At 38.0% G+C, this 20,977-nt stretch overlaps 1 protein-coding gene and 1 long non-coding RNA gene across 3 annotated transcripts in view; one reads left to right on the forward strand and one right to left on the reverse strand.

The window, feature by feature from the left end:
* The window catches only part of LOC129414716 (uncharacterized), a 53,636-nt gene extending 38,815 nt beyond the window's left edge, over positions 1 to 14,821 (reverse strand). For both annotated transcript variants that reach the window (XR_008634506.2, XR_008634505.2), the window contains exons 1-2: positions 14,383 to 14,821; positions 14,139 to 14,205 (exon numbers count right to left, since the gene is read on the reverse strand). This is a non-coding gene — a long non-coding RNA (uncharacterized lncRNA). The remainder of the gene's footprint in view (positions 1 to 14,138; positions 14,206 to 14,382) is intronic.
* Positions 1 to 17,700, forward strand: part of trabd2b (TraB domain containing 2B) — a 77,990-nt gene extending 60,290 nt beyond the window's left edge. The window contains exons 5-7 of the mRNA XM_055168812.2: positions 9,344 to 9,434; positions 16,168 to 16,407; positions 16,560 to 17,700. Of these exons, the coding sequence (XP_055024787.2) occupies positions 9,344 to 9,434; positions 16,168 to 16,407; positions 16,560 to 16,782 (554 nt within the window). The 3' untranslated portion in view covers positions 16,783 to 17,700. The remainder of the gene's footprint in view (positions 1 to 9,343; positions 9,435 to 16,167; positions 16,408 to 16,559) is intronic.
* Positions 17,701 to 20,977: the final 3,277 nt, after the last annotated feature.

Below are 20,977 nucleotides of genomic sequence, written 5' to 3' on the forward strand. Positions count from 1 at the left end.
AATGTGTTATTTCATAAGTTTGTGTTAAGGAGGTACAGTATTCAGCACATGTGTTCTGCAGTTGTTTGTGATGGCTGTTGTAGTGGTTCCTTACAGAAGTGCTCGACAATAATTGATTCAATTGACTCTTCAAAAAGGCAACAACGCTGTTTGCACAGAATAATAATAAACGAACAATCACGAATGAACAATCATCCATTACACAAATAAACCTTTGAAACTCTGGGATGTGGATATTGGCATGAAATAGATCAAAGTCATGTTTACCGTATTTTTCGGTCTATAAGCCGTATTTTTTTTCTTAACTTGGCTGGTGCTGCGTCTTATTAATTTTGACATTTATGAGGCAAGAGACAACATAACCGTCTACAGCCGCGAGAGTCCGCCATATGCTGCTTCTGTATTTATGTAATTCAATGGATTCAGTAATGTGGATTGACGAGTATGCAAACTTCATGCTAGTTGGCTTGTTCGGTTAAAGCAACACTAAAGAGTTTTTTTACCTTAAAATATCCACCTCATTCATCCACTCGAAACAGGGTGAACAGCACTTTCACATTCGGTTTGCAGCCCTCTATCGGCCAAAACCGCACTAAAGAAGTTTCCAACCGTCGGGTCGTGGTCCTGTAGTTCGAGTGAAAACTACAAAAACTTGCTTAACGGCAGACCTACAATCCAATCGGAGCCAGCTTTGCTGCATTAGGCTAAATTATTCACAACAGTGGTAATGGACAATTCCCATTCCAACCTGTAGGGGGAGCAAAGAGCAAAAACTCTTTAGTGTTGCTTTAATTTAGCCTATTCAACCTTCCAGGTAAGTTCTGTATGCTATGGTTTATCGTTTAAATAAATTATAATATTACTGTAACGTACAGACATCTATTCAGCCTGCTGTTCTGTCTGCTATTGTTTAGTTGAATAACTTGCCTTTCCATATTAAATGTCTGTTCTTTGGCTTGGATTTGTGAAATATTTTTCTAAATAAACGCGACGTATAGTCCACTGTGACTTATATATATTATTTCGTCTTAATGGCGCATTTTTGGATGATGTGGCTTATACTCCGGTGCGGCTTATAGTCCGGAAAGTACAGTACTATAGACCATCTTATTGACACCATCCCGGCACATCTGGGCCGCCTTAGACATTTACATTTACGGATTAAGCAGATGCCTGTATCCAAAGCAACTTTTTGTGCTTTTATGCTATACATTTTATCAGTATGTGTGAACTCTAGGATTGAACTCATGACCTTTGGACTGCTGAGCTACATGCAACTCTCTACTATTGGTTGCATATACACAATTTCAGAAGAAACAACATAAAAACCTCTTTTGTGGCCAATAACAACAGTCCTTCTAGAGTAGATTATTTTTAATACAAGCAAAATAAATAACCAGTAAATTACCTTAGTTCAGATCATAACTAAAGCGTATCAACCATTAGACTGAACTAACGTTACTATGTAAAAATAATGTATACAATGTTAACTACAGATCTTTAAATTATTTCCTGACTGCCAAACCCACACAGCGGTGATCCATGCTCACTGTCTCCCCTCATCTTTCGGAAACCAAAACATTTTTATTTTCCATAAGTAAGGTGAGTTCCAGAGGTCAGTTTAGTCGCAAGCCAGACATAAACAAGCACAGACTAGATGTTAACTTTGGGCCAGGTGTGTAACCGCGACAACGCATGCATGTCTGATAAAACCATAAAAAACCCTTGTTTCCTCCACTGTCAATGCTTTTGCTCAGTTAGCACCACAATAGCCCTGCGACTTACCCTTAAATTGGAAAGAAACATGATACAGTGTATTTATGTGAATTTCATTCCAGAAAGCTATACCCCTGTAACCCCCTATAGAAAATGTAAGGGTTGAAAGGTAAGGATGTTTTCTTTTAAACAGTCATTACACAATTTGAACAGCGAAGTCATTAAATTATTACTTCAAATGGTTGCGAAATATAAAGCCCAACTATTAAAAGCCCATTAATTATAATGGCTTTCAGGACCCAGGAGGAAGCAGCGGGTTAGTCTTGAGCCACGGCGCAGTGTTGGTCTGCATCTCGTAGGACATTTGTGCAGATGCTAAAGAGACCCTAAGTGTTAATTAGATCAGCAGAGCTCATTATCTGACTCTGCTATTACACGCCACATTAGTTACTAAAACAACTGATCTGAGTGCTAATAGAGTTTATGATTACATTACATGAGCTCTCCCACACACAGATTCTCATAATACATTTTACACACGTGATTTCAGCCAGCACATGCTTATATTCAAAGAGTTTGTTAAATGTACTGTTAGCCTGTGATTTAGGTGAAAAGGGTGAAAAAAGGATACATACGGATTTAATATATATATATATCTCATAATGCACCTTAAAGGGACACTCCACTTTTTTTGAAAACAGGCTTATTTTCCAGCTCCCCTAGAGTTAAACATTTGATTTTTACCTTTTACCCGATCTCCAGGTCTGGCGGTACCACTTTTAGCATAGCTTAGCATAATCCATTGAATCTGATTAGGCCATTAGCATCGCGCTCAAAAATAACCAAATATTTTTGATATTTTTCCTATTTGAGAATTGACTCTTCTGTGGTTACATCGTGTGCTGGAACTGACGGAGGGTTGGAATTTGCGATTTTCTGGGCAGATATGGCTAGGAGCTGTGCTCTCATTCTGGTGTAATAATCAAGTAACATGACTGCAGGAGGCGCAGTGATATTACGCACTGCCCGAAAATAGTACCTTTGGTAACTTTCAATAGCAGGGGATTTTCGGGCACTGCATAATATCATTGCTGAAAAAAGTGGAGTGTCCCTTTTTTTGGATAAACCTCTGCCAACAACAGTGTGAATGTAAATTTAAGAGAATATTATCACACTCTCAGAAAAAATTACATTAAAGGTACAAAAGTTTTCACTGGGGCAGTACATTTTTAAAAAGTACACTTTTGTACCTAAAAGGTGTATATTAGTACTTCAAAGGTGGTATAGGACCTATTTAAAAGGTACCGTCCCTGTGACAACTTTTGTACCTTTTCTCTGAAAGTGTACAGAGAACAGCATTATGGGAGTTATTGGAGACAAAAAAGTCAGAGAGGAAAAGAGAAGGACTAGAAAAGTCACAGTTTAAGGGAAAGTGAGTGATCTTTATCCTCAAGCTCAAGGACTTTATGCATGGTTGCAGATAATCATTACTCATCCGGGACAGACAGAAACAAAACCACCATAGGATCTGTTTCTCATCTCTACTGCTGTTTGTTAATTGGTAATTTTACTCGGCGCTTAAAACTGTATTTTACCAATTTAGTTTAGTTTAGTACATTTGATCATTTCCATTTTGGTTTTATCCAAAGCACCCTTATTCTTGAATGAGGGAGCATTGAACATTTTGTCTTAAAGGAATATTCCACTTAAAAAAAAAATCAGTATAATTTACCCCCCATGTCATTCAAAATGTTAATGTCTTTCTTTGTTCAGTCGAGTTTTGAGGAAAACATTCCAGGATTTTTCTTAATTTAATAGACTTTATAAGGGTCTTATCTTACTGTAAAAAATTATGTGTTAATTTTTTAGACATTGTATATGTCATGCCATTTAACGTGTTATTTCATGTTAAAATAAATAAAAGGGACAACACAAGTTGTGTTAAAAACAGTGATGGGAGTAACGCGTTACAAAGTACTTCCGTTACTGTAATTCCACTACTTTTAGCGGTAATGAGCATGTAACGAAGTATTAAATGTGTTGTCCCTAAACTAACGTGTTATTTTATGTTAAAATAAATGAAAGGGACAACACAAGTTTTGTTAAAAACAGTGATGGGAGTAATGCGTTACAAGTACTTCCGTTACTGTAATTCCACTACTTTTAGCGGTAATGAGCATGTAACGAAGTATTAAATGTGTTGTCCCTAAACTAACGTTTTAATTTTAATGTTAAAATAAATGAAAGGGCCAAAACAAGTTGTGTTAAAAACAGTGATGGGAGTAACGCATTACAAAGTAATTCCGTTACTGTAATTCCACTACTTTTAGCGGTAATGAGCATCTAAGTATTTTTTTTAAATCAAGTAACGCAGTTACAATTACTGAAATTTAAATGAGTTTGTTACTCGCGTTACTCTATTTTGTGATAAATGAACACTTGCAGACAAGCCATTTCTGATCTAATGTTGCAGGACCGTGGTGGGCTGCACAATGAATAACATAGAAGGTGTGTTAGTTTAGGGACAAAACATTTAATACTTCGTTACATGCTCATTACCGCTAAAAGTAGTGGAATTACAGTACCAGAATTACTTTGTAACGTGTTACTCCCATCACTGTTTTTAACACAACTTGTGTGGTGCCTTTCATTTATTTTAACATGAAATAACACGTTAAATGGCATGACACACACAATGTGTAAAAAATTAACACATCATTTTTAACAGTGTAGCAAAACCATTATCATTTTCAGCAAGAAAAAAACACACTTTTAAACTTCTTGTCTTGCACCAGCCGTGTGATGTAATGCGTAAGCACGTCGAAAGGTCGAGCATGACGTATGCGAAACTACCGCCCCAGTGTTGTTTTATGTGGAATGATACTAATTAATATCTTTGTGTCAGTTTATTGTTTAAAATGGTCCACAAATGTGCGTTTCACATTTGTGATGCATGGCCTTTCGACGTGCTTACCCCTTTCGTAAGGTTACATGGCTGGTGCAAGACGAGAAGTTGTGGTTTAAAAGTGCATATTTTTTATTTTTCTTGCCAAAAATGACAAATCGTTTTGCTAGATAAGACCCTTACGCCTCGTTTGGGATCGTTTAGAGCCTTTTGAAGCTGCATTGAAACTGTAAAGTGTTGAGGTCCAATAAGGTCTATTAACTTTTCCCCGCCATTGACGAGTTAACTTGTCAATTAAGAGAAAACGCTTCCCTGCCAATGAAGCAGATTTAAAAGAGGAACTATATTTTATGGCGTAATAGCACTTTTGGGAGTACTTCGACTCGCCTGAAAAGTCCGCTCCCCTTCTCCCTCTCATAATGGGAGAGGGAGGGTGTTACTGCGCCGAGTCGAAGTACTCCAAAAAGTGCTATTACGCCATAAAATGTAGCTCCTCTTTTAAATCCGCTTAGAGAAGTGCTACGTTTTATTTTGTACCATCAAACTTGCTCGTATAACTACTCGTCTTAAATACGAAAAACGTTGATGTGTTTGGTCACTTCTAACTTTATCTCTAAATGGTAGCATTGAATGAATGGGGCTAAGCTAAATGCTATTGAAGCGTCGCAGCGCGCTCCAGCGCTTACGTGCACACACACAGATGATAGAGGGATGTATCAACAATTCTTAGTTAAGGTAATAACATATTTTAATATTGAAAATGAGTAGACTATTCCTTTAAACTTTTGTGAAAATTATAAAAAATGCTGGCGCTGGCTGGCAACTTTTTTTAATAAAGAGAGTTAAATTGAGAAAAATCTTGGAATGTTTTCCTCAAAAAATATAATTTCTTCTCGATTGAACAAAGAAAGACATCAACATTTTGGATGACAAAATATATACCCTTAATAAAAAAGGTGCTTCACAATGCCATTGATGATCCATTTCTGGCTGAATGGTTCCATAAAGAACGTTTCACATCTGTTTCACAAAAGGATTTTTGTGGTAATAAAAGGTTCTTTAGATTATAAATGTATAGATTATATTTAGATTAGGTTCTTTCTCTTGAATCGTGTCTGCTTCTTCACAAAGTCAGCATTCCTAAAAGAAGTAGAGACCCCTACTCTCAGAAGCTAAAACAAACTGTGTGGGCAATTTCACCTAAATGCTTTAACCCCTGTGAGTTTAGACTGTTAATGTTCTCCTGCTCACACGTTTTTTCCCGTCCCTTCATTCAAATTTACCTAAGCGTAGTAAATTTGCTTGCCCACCACCCTACAAGTTACTGTAAGAGAAATGTAAATATTTAAAGCCATAAAGAAAAAAGTCTCTCTTTTTCTGCATCAAACCCTCGAACCCCAAACAGACCTTTAAACAGTTCAGCCCAGTTCCCCGGACTCGTACCACACCCAATACCTAACCCTCGTTAAAGAGTCCGCTTCTACCACCAGAGGAGTCCCTTCGGACAGGTAAAAGACAGAAGAACCCCCTTAATTCTCACTAATCTCTCGGCTCAGCTCAGATCCCAGAGATGGCCCGAGGGCTGGAATTTCCTGATCTCACAGTGAGATTTACAGAAGGTGCGAGACCTGCTCGCCAAAGTGATTTGTGGGTCATATACTCGCACATACACCCGGGGCAGTACAGGAGGTTTGTTGACTCAGAGACCATGTTGAGATTTATAGATTTCCTGCTGCTGTAAAACTCGCAGAAGGCAGTATGTGTGTGTGGATTAGATAGAGCCGTACTGCATTACAGGTTAGGAGTTTGTGGTGTAATCGCAGGGGATTAAGAGTTGGATGGAAACGTAATGAATGAGTCAAAATGAGTCTGTGGTGGAGGTTTCCCTTACACATCTGACACACAGCCACGAATACACACACAAGCTCATAAAAACAGACAGCAAGCAGAGGACAATTAAGACAACCGCTATAATAAAATAAAAAATTGGTGGCCCACATCGCCTTTCACTATAATTGCAAGCGTACATATATATCACATTATGTTTCTTTTCCCTATCTACCAATAATCATTGGGTGTTTGTGTATGGTCTCATGTGTCAGGCATCAATGTGCATGAAAGTGCTGACATACCTGGACGCAAACCAAAATATTCACACCAACTGGAAAAGATGGTTTTGAAAAATGTATAGATGTTGAAGTCCTGCAAAATGTTATAAAGAACCTCTAATTATGCAGAGAAAGGAAACAGAGTCTTATAGTTACACAATCTAGAGATGGTTATACTGTATACAATAGTTGCCAAATGTGATGTCTGGATGGAGGTGATCGTCTTTTGTGGTAATATTTTGTAGTCATTGTCGTTACTCTGAAAAAAATTGTCCTAAATAGTAATTAAAGCTCGAAATCATATTTGCGCTAAATAGCACCTATATAGCACCTAAATAGCCCTTAAAGGGACACTCCACTTTTTTTTAAAATAAGCTAATTTTCCAGCTCCCCTAGAGTTAAACATTTGAGTTTTACCGTTTTGGAATCCATTCAGCTGATCTCCGGGTCTGGCGCTACCACTTTTAGCATACCTTAGCATAATTCTTTGAATTTGATTAGACCATTAGCATCGCGCTAATAAGTTTCGATATTTTCATAAAACTTCCTTTTAAAACTTTCCTTTTTAAGACTCTTCTGTAGTTACATCGTGTACGAAGACCGTCGGAACATTAAAAGTTGCGATTTTCTAGGCAGATATGGCTAGGACTATACTCGCATTCTGGCGTAACAATCAAGGACTTTGCTGCTGTAACATGGCTGCAAGAGGCACAATGAAATTACGCAGCGCCCGAAAATAGTCCACTTGGTAACTTTCAATAGCTGGGGACTATTTTCGTGCACTGTGCAACACCATTGCACCTCCGGCAGCCATGGCACGGCAGGAAAGTCCTTTATTATTACACCGGAATGAGTATAGTTACTAGCCATACAGCCTAAAAAAATCGCAACTTTTAATTTTCCGTCTGTCTTCGTACACGATGTAACTACAGAAGAGTCTTAAAAAGGAAGTTTTACAAGGAAAAATATCGAAACTCTTTTGTTATTTTTTAGCGCGATGCTAATGGTCTAATCAGATTCAATAGATTATGCTTAGCTATGCTAAAAGTGGTAACGCCAGACCCGGAGATCAGCTGCATAGATTCCAAAACAGTAAAAATCAAATGTTTAACTCAAAGGGAGCTGGAAAATGAGCATATTTTCAAAAAAAGTTGTGTCCCTTTACTGGTTGTATTTACATAGCCAAGACAACATATATCAAAGTGATGTAGTGGGTTTTTAATTAAGCACTAAGCGAGTACCTACTAAGAAGTCTTTCATGCAGTGGAACCATTTAAGCAAAATATATCAACTGTGGTTACAAAATCAACACCACAAATACTGAAGTGTATCAGCTTTGAGAGAGCTAAAGCTCAGTGAGTATTTTTATAGAGCATGGGTTTGTTTGTTTGTTTGTTTATTTATGTCTGGGTGTGTCTATTTATTTTTGCATGCCAGTTTCTGGGTGTGGGTGCCTGCAGAGAAAGCAAGCGAGAGATCCTCTACGCTGATTTAATCTCAGTGGCATGCTTCTGCCTCCATGCAGACAATTAAAACACGGCCTTTCAAAAGAAATATCATTTTAGCATCTACACGACATGCGGGCGAAGCGAGTCAGGACCAAGAAAAACTCTCCAGGTGTTCTATGGAAAAAGAAACGATAGCCATGAAAGCATGTTTAGCATTCAGCCAGGTGACCACCCATACTTTACCGCAGTCTGAAACCTAAACTGACTACTTCCAGTAACCGAATGTTCCATCATCTAGTAAACGAATTTCTGTGAGAGCATCTGTCCGACACGGTTATTTATGCATTTGAGTGTTTGCAAACATATGCAATAAAACGGCATGGGAAGATGCTTGTTTTAATATCTTTAAAAACAGCTTCTGAGATTAGTATGAACATTTATTAGACATAAATGCGTCCGTGCAAGTGTGCTGACCGTATCACTGAACCTGTCTGAATCTGCACTCCCAGCCTCAATGGGCCGCCTGTTTTCCCACCACGGTGCCTCGCTGAGCGGCATAATCTGGCCGTCTGATCTGACCGGCGCTCAGCAGTAGCCTCTTCGCGCTCCGTGCCAGTCGCCCCTAGAAGCCTTTGAACTTCGAGGCCAAGAAAGAGCCGCAGACCCCCCCCCCAGTGATCAGCGAAATAACGATGATAAAGAAGCATGAAAAGAGACAGCCTTGAAGATTTTCAGCGTGCTGTTAATAAGCTCGCCGAGCATGCTGAGCCGATGAGGTCAGGCCTGTATTAGCGCTTATTGCTGAGTTGAGTGACACGCGGGATTATCGGCCGCGCGGAGAAGTGAAACAGCTTTCATCAGCGTGGCGCTGGAGCGCGTGCGTTTGATGTCTCAAGAGTGAAGGAATTATGAGCGCATTATACGTGAGAGCTGAGGCGGAGAGGCAGGAACATGGGGGCGTACGATATGGCCTCATTCTTCGAGGAACAAGTGCACCTTAAGATCGAGAACAAAACAAGGATAGGAGAGTGAGAGGGTTATTGAGAGTGCACACACACACCCCTCGACACCCTTGTCTGTCTGCGCTTCATGTCTGTACATATCCATCTGACATACATCATTGAATTTCGACTTGTTAACGGCTGCTCTGTTTCCTGTTTGTGCAGGGCATTTCCTGGGGAACCACAGTGTGCTCGACATTCTGCGCCAGGAGGGTTACGTAGTGGCCCACACGCCAGCGCAAGAACCCATCACACAGTAAGTGCAGGCACATACAAACATACGAAAGGCTTGTAACCTTCCGATACCGTCAAAAATCACAAGGTTGTAAATGCTTGCACAACACTTTTAAAAAATTAAGTTTCCTTGCAGTGATACAATAGAAGAACCTTTCAGACAAATGTGATGTGTACTGGCAAAATAAGTCGGAATTAGCTAATTTTCATTCATATTTTGACATTCTCTATTACAAAACTTTAAAATGATGTATGATTTGTTGGAGCTATGGGGACGAGACCGACTATGCCGAGTCCGAGTCAAGACGAAGTCTTTGAAGGGTCGAGACAGAGTCTGTTTGTTGATGGATTCTTATGGCGCTTTTCCATTGCATAGTACCCCACGGTTTGGTTTGAGTCGGGTCAGCTTACTTTTGGGAGCTTTTCCATTAAGTGCAGTACGTGGTACCCAATACTTTTTTTCATACCACCTCGGTTGGGGTTCCAAGCGATCCGAGCTGATACCAAACGTGACGTGAAAACACTGTAGATCACTGATTGGTCTGAGAGAAATGTCACTACCTGCGTCATCGGTATAATGTAAAGATTAGCTTTACCTTTAGTGCTAGCTTGCGCTGTTTCGAGCAAACATGTTGTCATCTGTGCTCTGCTATAAGTTCCCAAAAGCGATGAAAAATATCCACATGTTGAGAACCCGGAACACCATACCAGTGTTTTTTCCAGACTTACAGTTTGTAGCGGCACATTCGCAACGCACGTGCACATAATATGTGTATATTCAACTTAAATTAGGCTCAGCGGAGCGCGTCGACTGACAACGCCACCGGTGTTTCTACAGAAATTGTCATGTGATACAGAGGTAGTGATAAACACTATGTGCAAACATATTTGTGGTGGTCAATTTTGATTGAGAAATAAATGAATGTATGGGGATGTTTAGCATTCCGACAATGCTCTCACTTGTATGATACAGCAGCAGGCAGCGCAAATATAACGACACGCCTATAATCCCTCCTACTGCGAAGTGATACTAAACTCGATGGAAAAGCTAACCAAGCCAAACTGAGGTGAGCTGACCCGACCCAAACTAAACTAAACTGTGGGGTACTATGTAATGGAAAAGCGCCATTAGTTATAGATGAATAACTAATGTAGAGTCGAGTCCGAGTCAAGACCGAGTCTTTGAAGGGTCGAGACCAAGTCGAGACTGAGTCCGTTGGTTTTCAAATAGAGTCGAGTCCGAGTCTATGAGGAAGCAAGTCCGAGTCGAGACCGAGTCCTTTAGGAGTTGAGACCGAGTCGAGACCAAGACCATAAAAACATATCAGTTTTCATATTCGTGATTTAATATCACCCTAGTTAATAATCAACAGTAAGGGGGCGTACACACCAAAGCTTTTACGCCCGCGGCAGACGCATGGTTACAATTGTTTCCAATGGAAGCTCTGTGTTTTTCAAATAAGACAGCAGCTAGTGGTTGTCTTCTGCGCTGAAAACCGGAGCTTGGCTTTTTCCGCGCTCGGCGATGAGCGTCGAGAGTTGAAAGAGATTCAACTTCGAGTGAAAAGCTCCGCTCATAAATTTTTTATATGAACATAAAAAATGCGCTGGTCTCAAGGAATGGGTCTGAAATTACGAGTCCTTCTCCTCTCACTGTGGTCCGAGACTGAGTCAAGACGAGTCCGAGAAAGCAGAAATCGGTCTCGAGACCGCTCAAGTACTACATCACTAAGCTACACCTATTCGAAGTTGACAGAGTCAGCAAAGTCAGTTTTGAGAAAAATCAAGTTACAGACTTTTGAGGGTTCAAAAGCAAAATACAGCATCCATACCTTAAAATCATGGATAAAACTAATAGATTTACTGACATCAGAGGTATTCAGGCCAATCACAATGTACAGATTAGCTGGCCAATCAGGGACACTGCGCTTTTCAAATCAATGAGTTTTGTACAAAATCAGTGCGTTTTAGGAAAAGAGGGAAATCTGCAGCTAGAAAAATCTATGGTATGTGGAAAGTAATGTGTTTTTTGAACCATAAACCACACAAACACATTGTATTATATCAAATACACAAAATAATGTTTTTTAGCAATGAAATAGATGCCCTTTAAAAGGTTCTTCACAGAGATGATATAAAAGAACAACTTTCGGTTCCTCAAAGAACCATTTACTCAAACTATTTCTTTCTTATTTTTCCACAATCTGAAAATGTTTTTAACCACTTTTTTCTTTCTTTACCGTTTGATTGACATTGAGACAGACAGCTTTAAGATCTACTGTAATGCAAGGATAATGTTACACATCAGATATGTTTTTCCCAGCTGTTAACCAAACATTCACTTAATACATAACAGATTATATCTGCATGAATTCTTGTCAAAACAAATATTTTTAAAACTGTAATTCTTTGTAGATATATCGGCGCGTCCGTGAATGCTTCGGATCTGGCAGTCAGCGCGAGGAAGATTGTTTTCATCTCTTATCGTGCTTAATAACTCTTTTAACATCAATCAGGTCCCGGACTTTATCTCTCTCAATAGATATTTTCACATCAAGCAAGTCCTCTGTTTTCTAATTCCTGCATGTTTTAAAACATGCAAAACCAAAATGTCACATGCATGTGGATGATGGACACATCTTTGTATTAGATTAAGAATTTAGGATGGTGCATCTTTTAGAAAACGTACAAATAAATATCATTTTAGATGTTCAATGACTATATAGAGCACTGAAATCACTAGATAAGGGCTTAGATAATTAACCTCAATTTCGATCAGAATCGTAATTTATATTATAAATACATCATAATATTACCAATTATCAGATTCAAGATTGGTGTGCAAGTGTGTGTTAGTACATGTTAACGATATGCAAAAGGTACAAACCCCAAAGTAAACAATGACCCAAGTTATCGTCTCCTATGTAAATCTCCGTTTTGTAATCATAGGGGAACAATTTTGAGTGCCATATAGCACCTATGTACTACGTGGTAGTACCACCTGTGTAGAACCATATTGTGCTATATAGAACCATATCTAATGCTATATCATCCCCGGATGGTTCCCCTATGATTATGAGCTTTTAGTGCTACTTTGCACAAATTTTTTTGAGTGTAGGTGCATATGCAGTTTAAAAGGTTCTTCACACCCAGCAAGCAATTTTGGCTAAAACAAGGCTAAATTTGGGCTGTCAGTGAAAGTCTAATAGATGTTTACCATAGCCCAAGAATAGACGATACATATACGTTTAAAACAAATGTAAGCAAACACCTGAACAGGTGTTGACTTTGCTTACATGTTGGAATATCAAGTTATTTTGGCAAAAATGGCATGTAACGAAATTCAAGGTTATTTAGGGTAGAAGTGGGTCACTCATAGACAGACTATATTGGGTCTATAGTCAGCCGTCATTTCAATGTCTTGGTTTTTGCTTGCTGGGCAGTGATGCCATTGAAGAACCACTTTCGGTTCCTCAAAGAACAATTCACTCAAACCATTTCTTTCTTATTTTTTTTTACCACAAAGAACCTCTCATGAAACAGAAAGGTTCTTTAGATGTTAAAGGTTCTTTATGGAAGCATTTAGCCAAAAATGGTTCTTCTACAGAATCGCTGTGAAGAATCTTTTAAACACCTTTATTTAGGCACTTGTAGGAACCTTTTTAGCAGTGTATGCTTTATACACTCACCTAAAGGATTATTAGGAACACCATATTAATACTGTGTTTGACCCTCTTTCGCCTTCAGAACTGCCTTAATTCTACATGCCATTGATTCAATAAGGTGCTGAAAGCATTCTTTAGAGATGTTGGCCCATATTGATAGGATAGCATCTTGCAGTTGATGGAGATTTGTGGGATGCACATCTAGGGCACAAAGCTTCCGTTCCACCACATCCCAAAGATGCTCTATTGGGTTGAGATCTGGTGACTGTGGGGGGCATTTTAGTACAGTGAACTTATTGACATGTTCAAGAAACCAATATGAAATGATTTGAGCTTTGTGACATGGTGAATTATCCTGCTGGAAGTAGCCATCAGAGAATGGGTACATGGTGGTCATAAAGGAATGCACATGGTCAGAAACAATGCTCAGGTAGGCCGTGGCATTTAAACAATACCCAATTGGCACTAAGGGGTCTAAAGTGTGCCAAGAAAACATCCCCCACACCATTACACCATTGCATTAATGAGAAATTGAACGGGTGTTCCTAATAATCCTTTAGGTGAGTGTATATAAATATATATATATATATATATATATATATTGTAATTCTTGCCATTTCATTGTGATAAATCTATTACGAAAACCTTACTTGCTCCGGTCATGTAAGTGAATACACATTATTAAATTCTTTGTGGATAAGCTGCATTCAAAGCTATTACAATAAACGACACACACCAGATCACAGATTCCACATTAAAGCACACCTGCTGTACATTGGCGTGTTTCATCATATTGCTGTTGCCAGTGTTTAATAAAAAACAACTTTAGTGCATTTTTTCACTACAAATACTCGCGTGAGAAAAATGCTGGGTTGTTTCAAACCATGGTTTGGTCAAATATGGACAACTGCAGTTGGATTCATCCATACAGTACTATATTTTACCTAACTGTGAGTTGAAACAACCCAGCAGTGTAAAATAGGCCAGATTACTTTTATCTGTCAAAACAATATTTTTAAAAATCAGTATATTGAACCGAGCTCATGGTTGATGGTGTTTACCTTGACTTTTCTTTGACTTCTCTGCCTCCTTTTCATCTTTAAGTCCCCTTCATTCTGTGCCAGTAACCTTGCAAATGCACAAACGCACATAATAGTTATGAAGTTATCAAACAACAGCATTTTCAATGTATTCAGTGGCGCAGAAAACAGTTGACCATGCATACACACACTCAGCAGTGCATCATATTTCACCTCATTGAAAGCCCAATCACATTGTAATTCACTGGCAGGATATTCCACTTACCGTGTTAAACTGCAAACAGAGCCGAACTATGCCTTTGATCTCCCCCCGCTAACCATGACGAGGTGGGTCAGACCGGTTCTCTGCCAACTCAGATGGCTTAAAGGCTTCATCCATTTGTCTTGTAGAGAGGGGTGCTATGCCTGATCACCAACAACGCAACCCCCCCTCCTGGCATATTCATATACCATTACTCAACCGGCGTTTGGGGGCAGGGTGAAGGTGATCCAAAGGCTGTGTAGGTTGTGCTTGTTAAAACAGCAGTTGTATTGGCTCCAACACCTGGCTGAAACAAAAAAGCAAAAGAATAAGAGCATACTAGAGCAGGCGAGTGCTCTTAAAAACTCAAAAGTTGCCACTGTCGTATGAAGAGCCTCCCATTGAAAATCTCAGTTTGAGCTGTTTTGCCTGGCAAACTGCGTTATTGGAAGTGGTGGAGGGTCTCGGATTGCTGTTTGGAGATGCTGACAGTGGCCGTGGTAACAGCTGTATGGACCGACTGAATGACAGACTGATTGTGGTTTAAAACGCAAACCCCTTCCAACATTCTCCGGCTTGCTTCTTTCCTATCACTCTTGCTTCCGCTATCGCAACTGTAAAGGAAAAATGAGGTGATATGATGGGCAAATAAAGCAATGTTTAATAGCAGCCAGACATATATGTTTACTGAAAGATATGCGCCTGTAGTGCATTTGGGGCGCACATATGTGTGATCATGGACAGACTAAACACAACTGGTTGGTCTGACCGCAAGGAGGCATTTTACCATAAGGCAAATGTCGTCACGGTAACCCAACGTGTGCGGCTTCTGGATGATGTTTATTGTGTTGGAGTGGCCCAATGGGCACTTACAGTACCATCTGGACACGACAAGTGTGCACAGAGGCATAATTTGGGGCAATACTACGCCCTACTGGTAAAAAATATAGTTTGTCGCGTCTCTCTAATGTTTGCATTTAAACTAACTTTTTCTCGTTTTAGTTAGACAATACAGAACCATGTAAGCAGTTATGGATTGGTATGTCTAAACTTTTGAGAGCTGAAAGCTTTAAAGTTGTGCCTTTGACCTTGCTGGTTAAGTTTGGCTCTTTGTAAATTCTTAGCAAGCCGAAAGGTTGATAGGGCCCTGTTTGAAGTCCAAAGTCTCTTTGCAACACATACTCTTACATATAACACCAGAGACTCTTATCTTGCATGCTTTTTAGGTGTCTACTGCCCAGTGGTCAGATAGCCTACAGATATATTAATAAACCATCTTAAGCAAACACGTTAATACACACTGCAAAAAAAGTATTTTCAAGAAAAAAAATTCTTAGTATTTTTTTTTTTAAATATCTAAGAATTCTTCAATTAAGATACTTTTTCCTGATGAGCAAAATGACCCAAGAAAATAAGTCTAGTTTTTAGACCAAAAATATCAAATTAAAGTGATTTTGTGCATATAACAAGCAAAAAGAATCTGCCAATGGGGTAAGCAAATTCTTCTTGAATTTTTCTTCAATTTAGTGTTTAAGAAAAATGTTCAAGATTTTTTTGCTTACGCCATTGGCCTTGTTTTATGCACAAAATCACTTAAATTTTCTAATTTTGGTCTAACACCTAGAATTATTTTCTTGGGTCGTTTTGCTCATCAAGAAAAAGCTTCTTAATTTAAGAATTTTTTGATATTTTTACTAAAAACAAGACAAAAGTACTAAGAATTGTTTTCTTGAAAATAATTTTTTTGCAGTGCATATATTGATTTTAAGAACATCACATGAAATGTTAATCTGTATGTTCTCACCTAAGGTCTGAGATGGAGAAAACCACTGTGGCTCCCACTGAATGGGGTTCAGAGCCAGTGACCGAATGGATATCAGGACCTCCTGAGCTGGACGAGGCGAGTGAGGAGGAGCTTTCACACATGCTGTTGCCAGACAGTCTCAGTCAGCTAGAGGAGTTTGGCCGGTACAAGCGGCCCCGTAAAACACATCACGCACACAGTCGACCGCGGCTATTTAGTGACCTGTGGGTGCGCATGGGAGACAGGTGAGGAGATACAAGCACATGCCAGAAACCACATTACCACAACTATTGTGGCAGAAATTCAGTTCTGCTTTATCCATATGAAACAGTACATTTCATGAAGTGTTCTGAATGAAAGTTTTATATTAATACATTTATTTGTTGGCCGCTTGCAGCACAACGCCACATCCGAAGATCAGAGTAACGAATGGCTATGTGACCGTGGATCCTCCTCTTACACGACAAGAACATCAGCAGAGAAGAAAACCACTAGGAAACGCAGCCCCCCGCCAGCCCACAGACCCCAGTGCACTTGACTCAGCTGATCCAAACCAGAGATATACGCTGACTTGCCTTTTGGCCTGTTGTCTTATCTCACAACTGGTTTTCAATTCCTGAGACGCCGAAGGGTCATTGGAAGCTCACAAGCCAGATTCCTACCTGAGTGACTGCAAATGCAAAGCTGGGGTCAGCTTTTGGGTACTGTTTGTTGACGTATGTCAGCAATCGCTAAATATGAACCGTTACCATTTGGAAGAAATCAGGAACATTCGGTTATGCATTGATTCTGTCCAAAGCTGATTCCTGGAATGTAATAATCAGCTTGTGTGAATTACAGATTGTACCTTTATGTGAATAGCTACAGTTCCTTATTCACCCCATCAAAACAGACAGCAGAATATGAATGTGCAGTTTTTCTAATGAATGAAATGGGGCAAAAGATATATCGGTGTAGAAACGTAACAGTATCATATAATGGTTTAAGCCTAACACCTAAATTATATAATACAGACTGTTATTATGTGATATGATCACTGATAGACAACTGAATAACTTAAAATAGTTCACAGAGATGATAGCCTACTTATGATTTGTAAAAATTGTGCATTTGTTCATACAGAAAGTTTATATTTATTATTTCATGAAGAGTATATTTTTCATGCATTTCTCAAGTATTAAAATTAATAATTAATAGAATTCACTTTTTATTGTCGTTTTGGTGTTTTCAATGTTAAAATGAACATGTGCTGCCCTCTACTGGTGCTCGACGCATATGGTTTGTTATAGAATTGCTTGTTTTGTGTTTTTAATTATAAACAAAATTATTTTAATGGGTTTATTAAATAGTAAAAGAGACATGTACTGATTAGTATAAGTATACACTTGTTTAAAAAAAGTCACATTTTAAAGTATGGATTCATGTAATTCCTGCAGCAGCCACAAGGTGGCAGACAAATCTTTCCAAACCAATTGAACAACTATGAGCTGCGTCTACCGTAGGTCTATGGTGGTTAGTACACATTGAATATCAATAGTAATATATATATAATATATATATATATATATATATATATATATATATATATATATATATATATATATATATATATATATATATATATATATATATATATATATATATATATATATATAAATATACATATATATATATATATATATATATATATATAATATATATATAATTTAAAAAATAACCAATATCTATAAGAACAATTTTGATAAAATATAAAATCTGTAACACTTTATAATTCAACAACCCAGTTGATCACTTTCTTTGTCACGTTTTCTTTTCTTTACAAAATAGGCTAACATTAAGCCTAGAAAATCCTTAATAACAGGAAGTTCTGCAAATTTACAAAAAATCCTAGTTGATATACTGTATGATCGAAAATAAAATCCACTTTTGGTAAAATAAATGTAAAGGGGAAATAAAACAAACAAGTGCCCGCATAATTAATAAATTAAAAGTCTTGCTCATCACAAAATGTAAAATAACAAATATTGTTAAAAATGCCAGTCTCAGCTTCACTTTATTTTGTAAATGTTTATCTTTCTTTAAATTTTACTGTATAAATACTGCTAAATAAGCCAAGGTAAACACGTTTAGCCTACTAAAGTATTAAATTAAATCTAAATTAAATGTTCATGATTTCCTGTTTCGCGTATCGACCTCCTGTCGGTGTTCGGGAAGGCATTACACTTTGCAGGAACAAGTTTTAAAACAAACAGCTATTTCGCCCCTTAAGCCAAGACAGGACAATGTTTGCCTTTGCTAAAATACCATTTTCCCTGGGCTTCGGGGTGTTATTTGAGGGAGTAGGGGTCCTGACAGGCTGTGACCCCTCCCTGGGCTTAGGGACAGAACGCACACTGCATATTAATAAAAGATTACTGAGGAAAATCAATGTGTGAGCAAACTCATTAAAAATGCCTCTTCATCTTAAATGATTTCTGTTCTTTACCTCCACACACAGTCTCTCTCTCTCTTTCTTTCTCTCTCTCTACCACTGTTGATCATCTCAAGCGGTAATTACTTTCACAAGTCGTTTTCTGCCCTTTGAGTTGCACCGTTTCACAAATGAAGGTTAAGTTTGTTTAACCGCGCTGGATTTGCCATCCATGTTAAAGCATATAATGTGGAAGGCCTGACTTTGCCCACACACCTTCAGGACCCCCTCGGCTTTAATGCCCCCCTTCCGCGGTCATATGGTCCAAGGTTAAGGCCCACCAGGGCCGGACCAATACGGAGTGTTAAGGGTTGCAGGTGTGCGTTATCGGGGAGATGCTATAAGGCTAGCCTAAATGTAGCTCAAAACCAGAACAATTGCTACATTGCGTTTATATAAAAAATACAGCGTCGATTGTGTGTAGTTTTGTTTGGGTCCTCGGAAGGCTTTTTGGAAAAATATCCAAAAGCTCTCTAATTGAGTAAAGCGAACAAAAAGAAAGCACGCGCATAATACTGAAGGTCTTTTATAAATAACACGCTTTTAATGCAGGCTGCATGTTATGTTTCATTTGAGCGATAAAATGTTCAGGGCCACACAAAACAATAGAGAAGGACTTCCTAAGAAATCACAAAGAGTTAAAGCACAATTTATTATTTTAAATGTGCAAACGTGCTATTATTTGAGTTCATTCGCTTCAAATAGATGTCTGAATAAAACACATTAGCCCATCAACATTCACCTTGAAAAAATTCACGTCTACAAAAAATCTATAACAGCTCTCCCCATCAGAACGAAAGACGATAATGTTGTTTTTATTATTATTGACAATACTAAATAAATCATTGTTCTAGGACAAAACAGCAAAAAATATTGTTATAATAATGTAAACCTAATAATAGATTAAATTTCAAATCGTTCAAGACCAAGCAAGAATAAAACGGTAACACATGTTTTAATGCAAATTTTATCGAGATTTTATAAGCTTGTTTAGAAAATGTATATACGCATTTTAACAAAATATAAAAAATCGTTTCATGTCGCCATATTGTGTAAATATTTTGCCACACAGGAAGAAAATCTTTCAATAGGGAGAGAGAGAGAGAGAGAGAGAGAGAGAGAGAGAGAGAGAGAGAGAGAGAGAGAGAGAGAGAACGTCGTAGTTCACAGGTTTTCTCGACATTTCAACGATTCATTATTTGTGAACAAGGGGCACTTCACGCGCTCTCTTTGATACCGACAGTATACGGTAAGAGAGTGCACTCAAAAACAGACGACAACAAATAAATAAAAAATATATATAAATGAATGGAAAGATAGATTTTTTTTCGATAAAGATGCAAGCTTTGATGCAAATGACAATCATCTCAGTAGTGATGTCTGATAATTACACACATGAAAGCTTGACTACAGAATCTACAAGGAGCAGAACATGACTTTATCCAATGATCTTCCCCTCATAATGAATAATAATTTAATAAACATAATACTTGATCCTAGCAACTACAAAGCAAAACAAGGCACCATTTGACCACAAAATGATCCAGAATTAAAGGTTTTGTAGATTAACAAGAATTTTGTTCACATTGGATACTCTCAAAAGGTTGGAAAATATAGAATGGGTGGTAAAAGGAAGCCCATCCGGTAAAAATAAAGTACATTTCTGAGTGCTCTATTTTTGCACACTAATTTTGTACTTAATATACCAAAAATTCTACTACTTTTTAAGATAGAACATCTAAGTGTACTTATCTGTGCTAATTTGAGACACCATGAATATGAACGAAAATGTGCTTTTAACATACTATATCTGTATTGAAAAATGTATTTTGTTACCACTTGTAAATTTGAACCCATATTTGTATGACAGATGGGTTCAAGTTTTACAAGTGGTAACTTAATACATTTTTAATACAGATATAGTATGTTAAAAGCACATTTCAGTTCATATTCATGGTGTCTCAAAATAGCACAAATAAGTGCACTTAGATGTTCTTAAAATTATCTTAAGAAGTACTAAAGAAAATGTTTTAGTCTATTAAGTACAGAATTAGTGCATGAAAATAGCGCACTTTATGGAAGTGTAGCCTACTTCTTTTTCACCTGGGAGTTTAAAAACTAACAACAAAGTTACAGATAACAGATCGTCCTCATTGGGTACATTTATTTACTTTAAATTGAAGTTGTAATTTCAGTAAACATTCGGCAGACATTTGTACCTTTTTTACTATATTTTCTTGTCCTGGACCTGAGCTCTACTTTGGATTTGAATGTGCACATCTAGTCAACATTCGAAGTGGATCAAAACCTTTAATAAAAGTTTACATAAAACCAATCCCTAATAC

The sequence above is a fragment of the Misgurnus anguillicaudatus genome, chromosome 5 (genome assembly GCF_027580225.2).
Source record: "Misgurnus anguillicaudatus chromosome 5, ASM2758022v2, whole genome shotgun sequence".
Taxonomy (NCBI): Eukaryota; Metazoa; Chordata; class Actinopteri; order Cypriniformes; family Cobitidae; genus Misgurnus; species Misgurnus anguillicaudatus.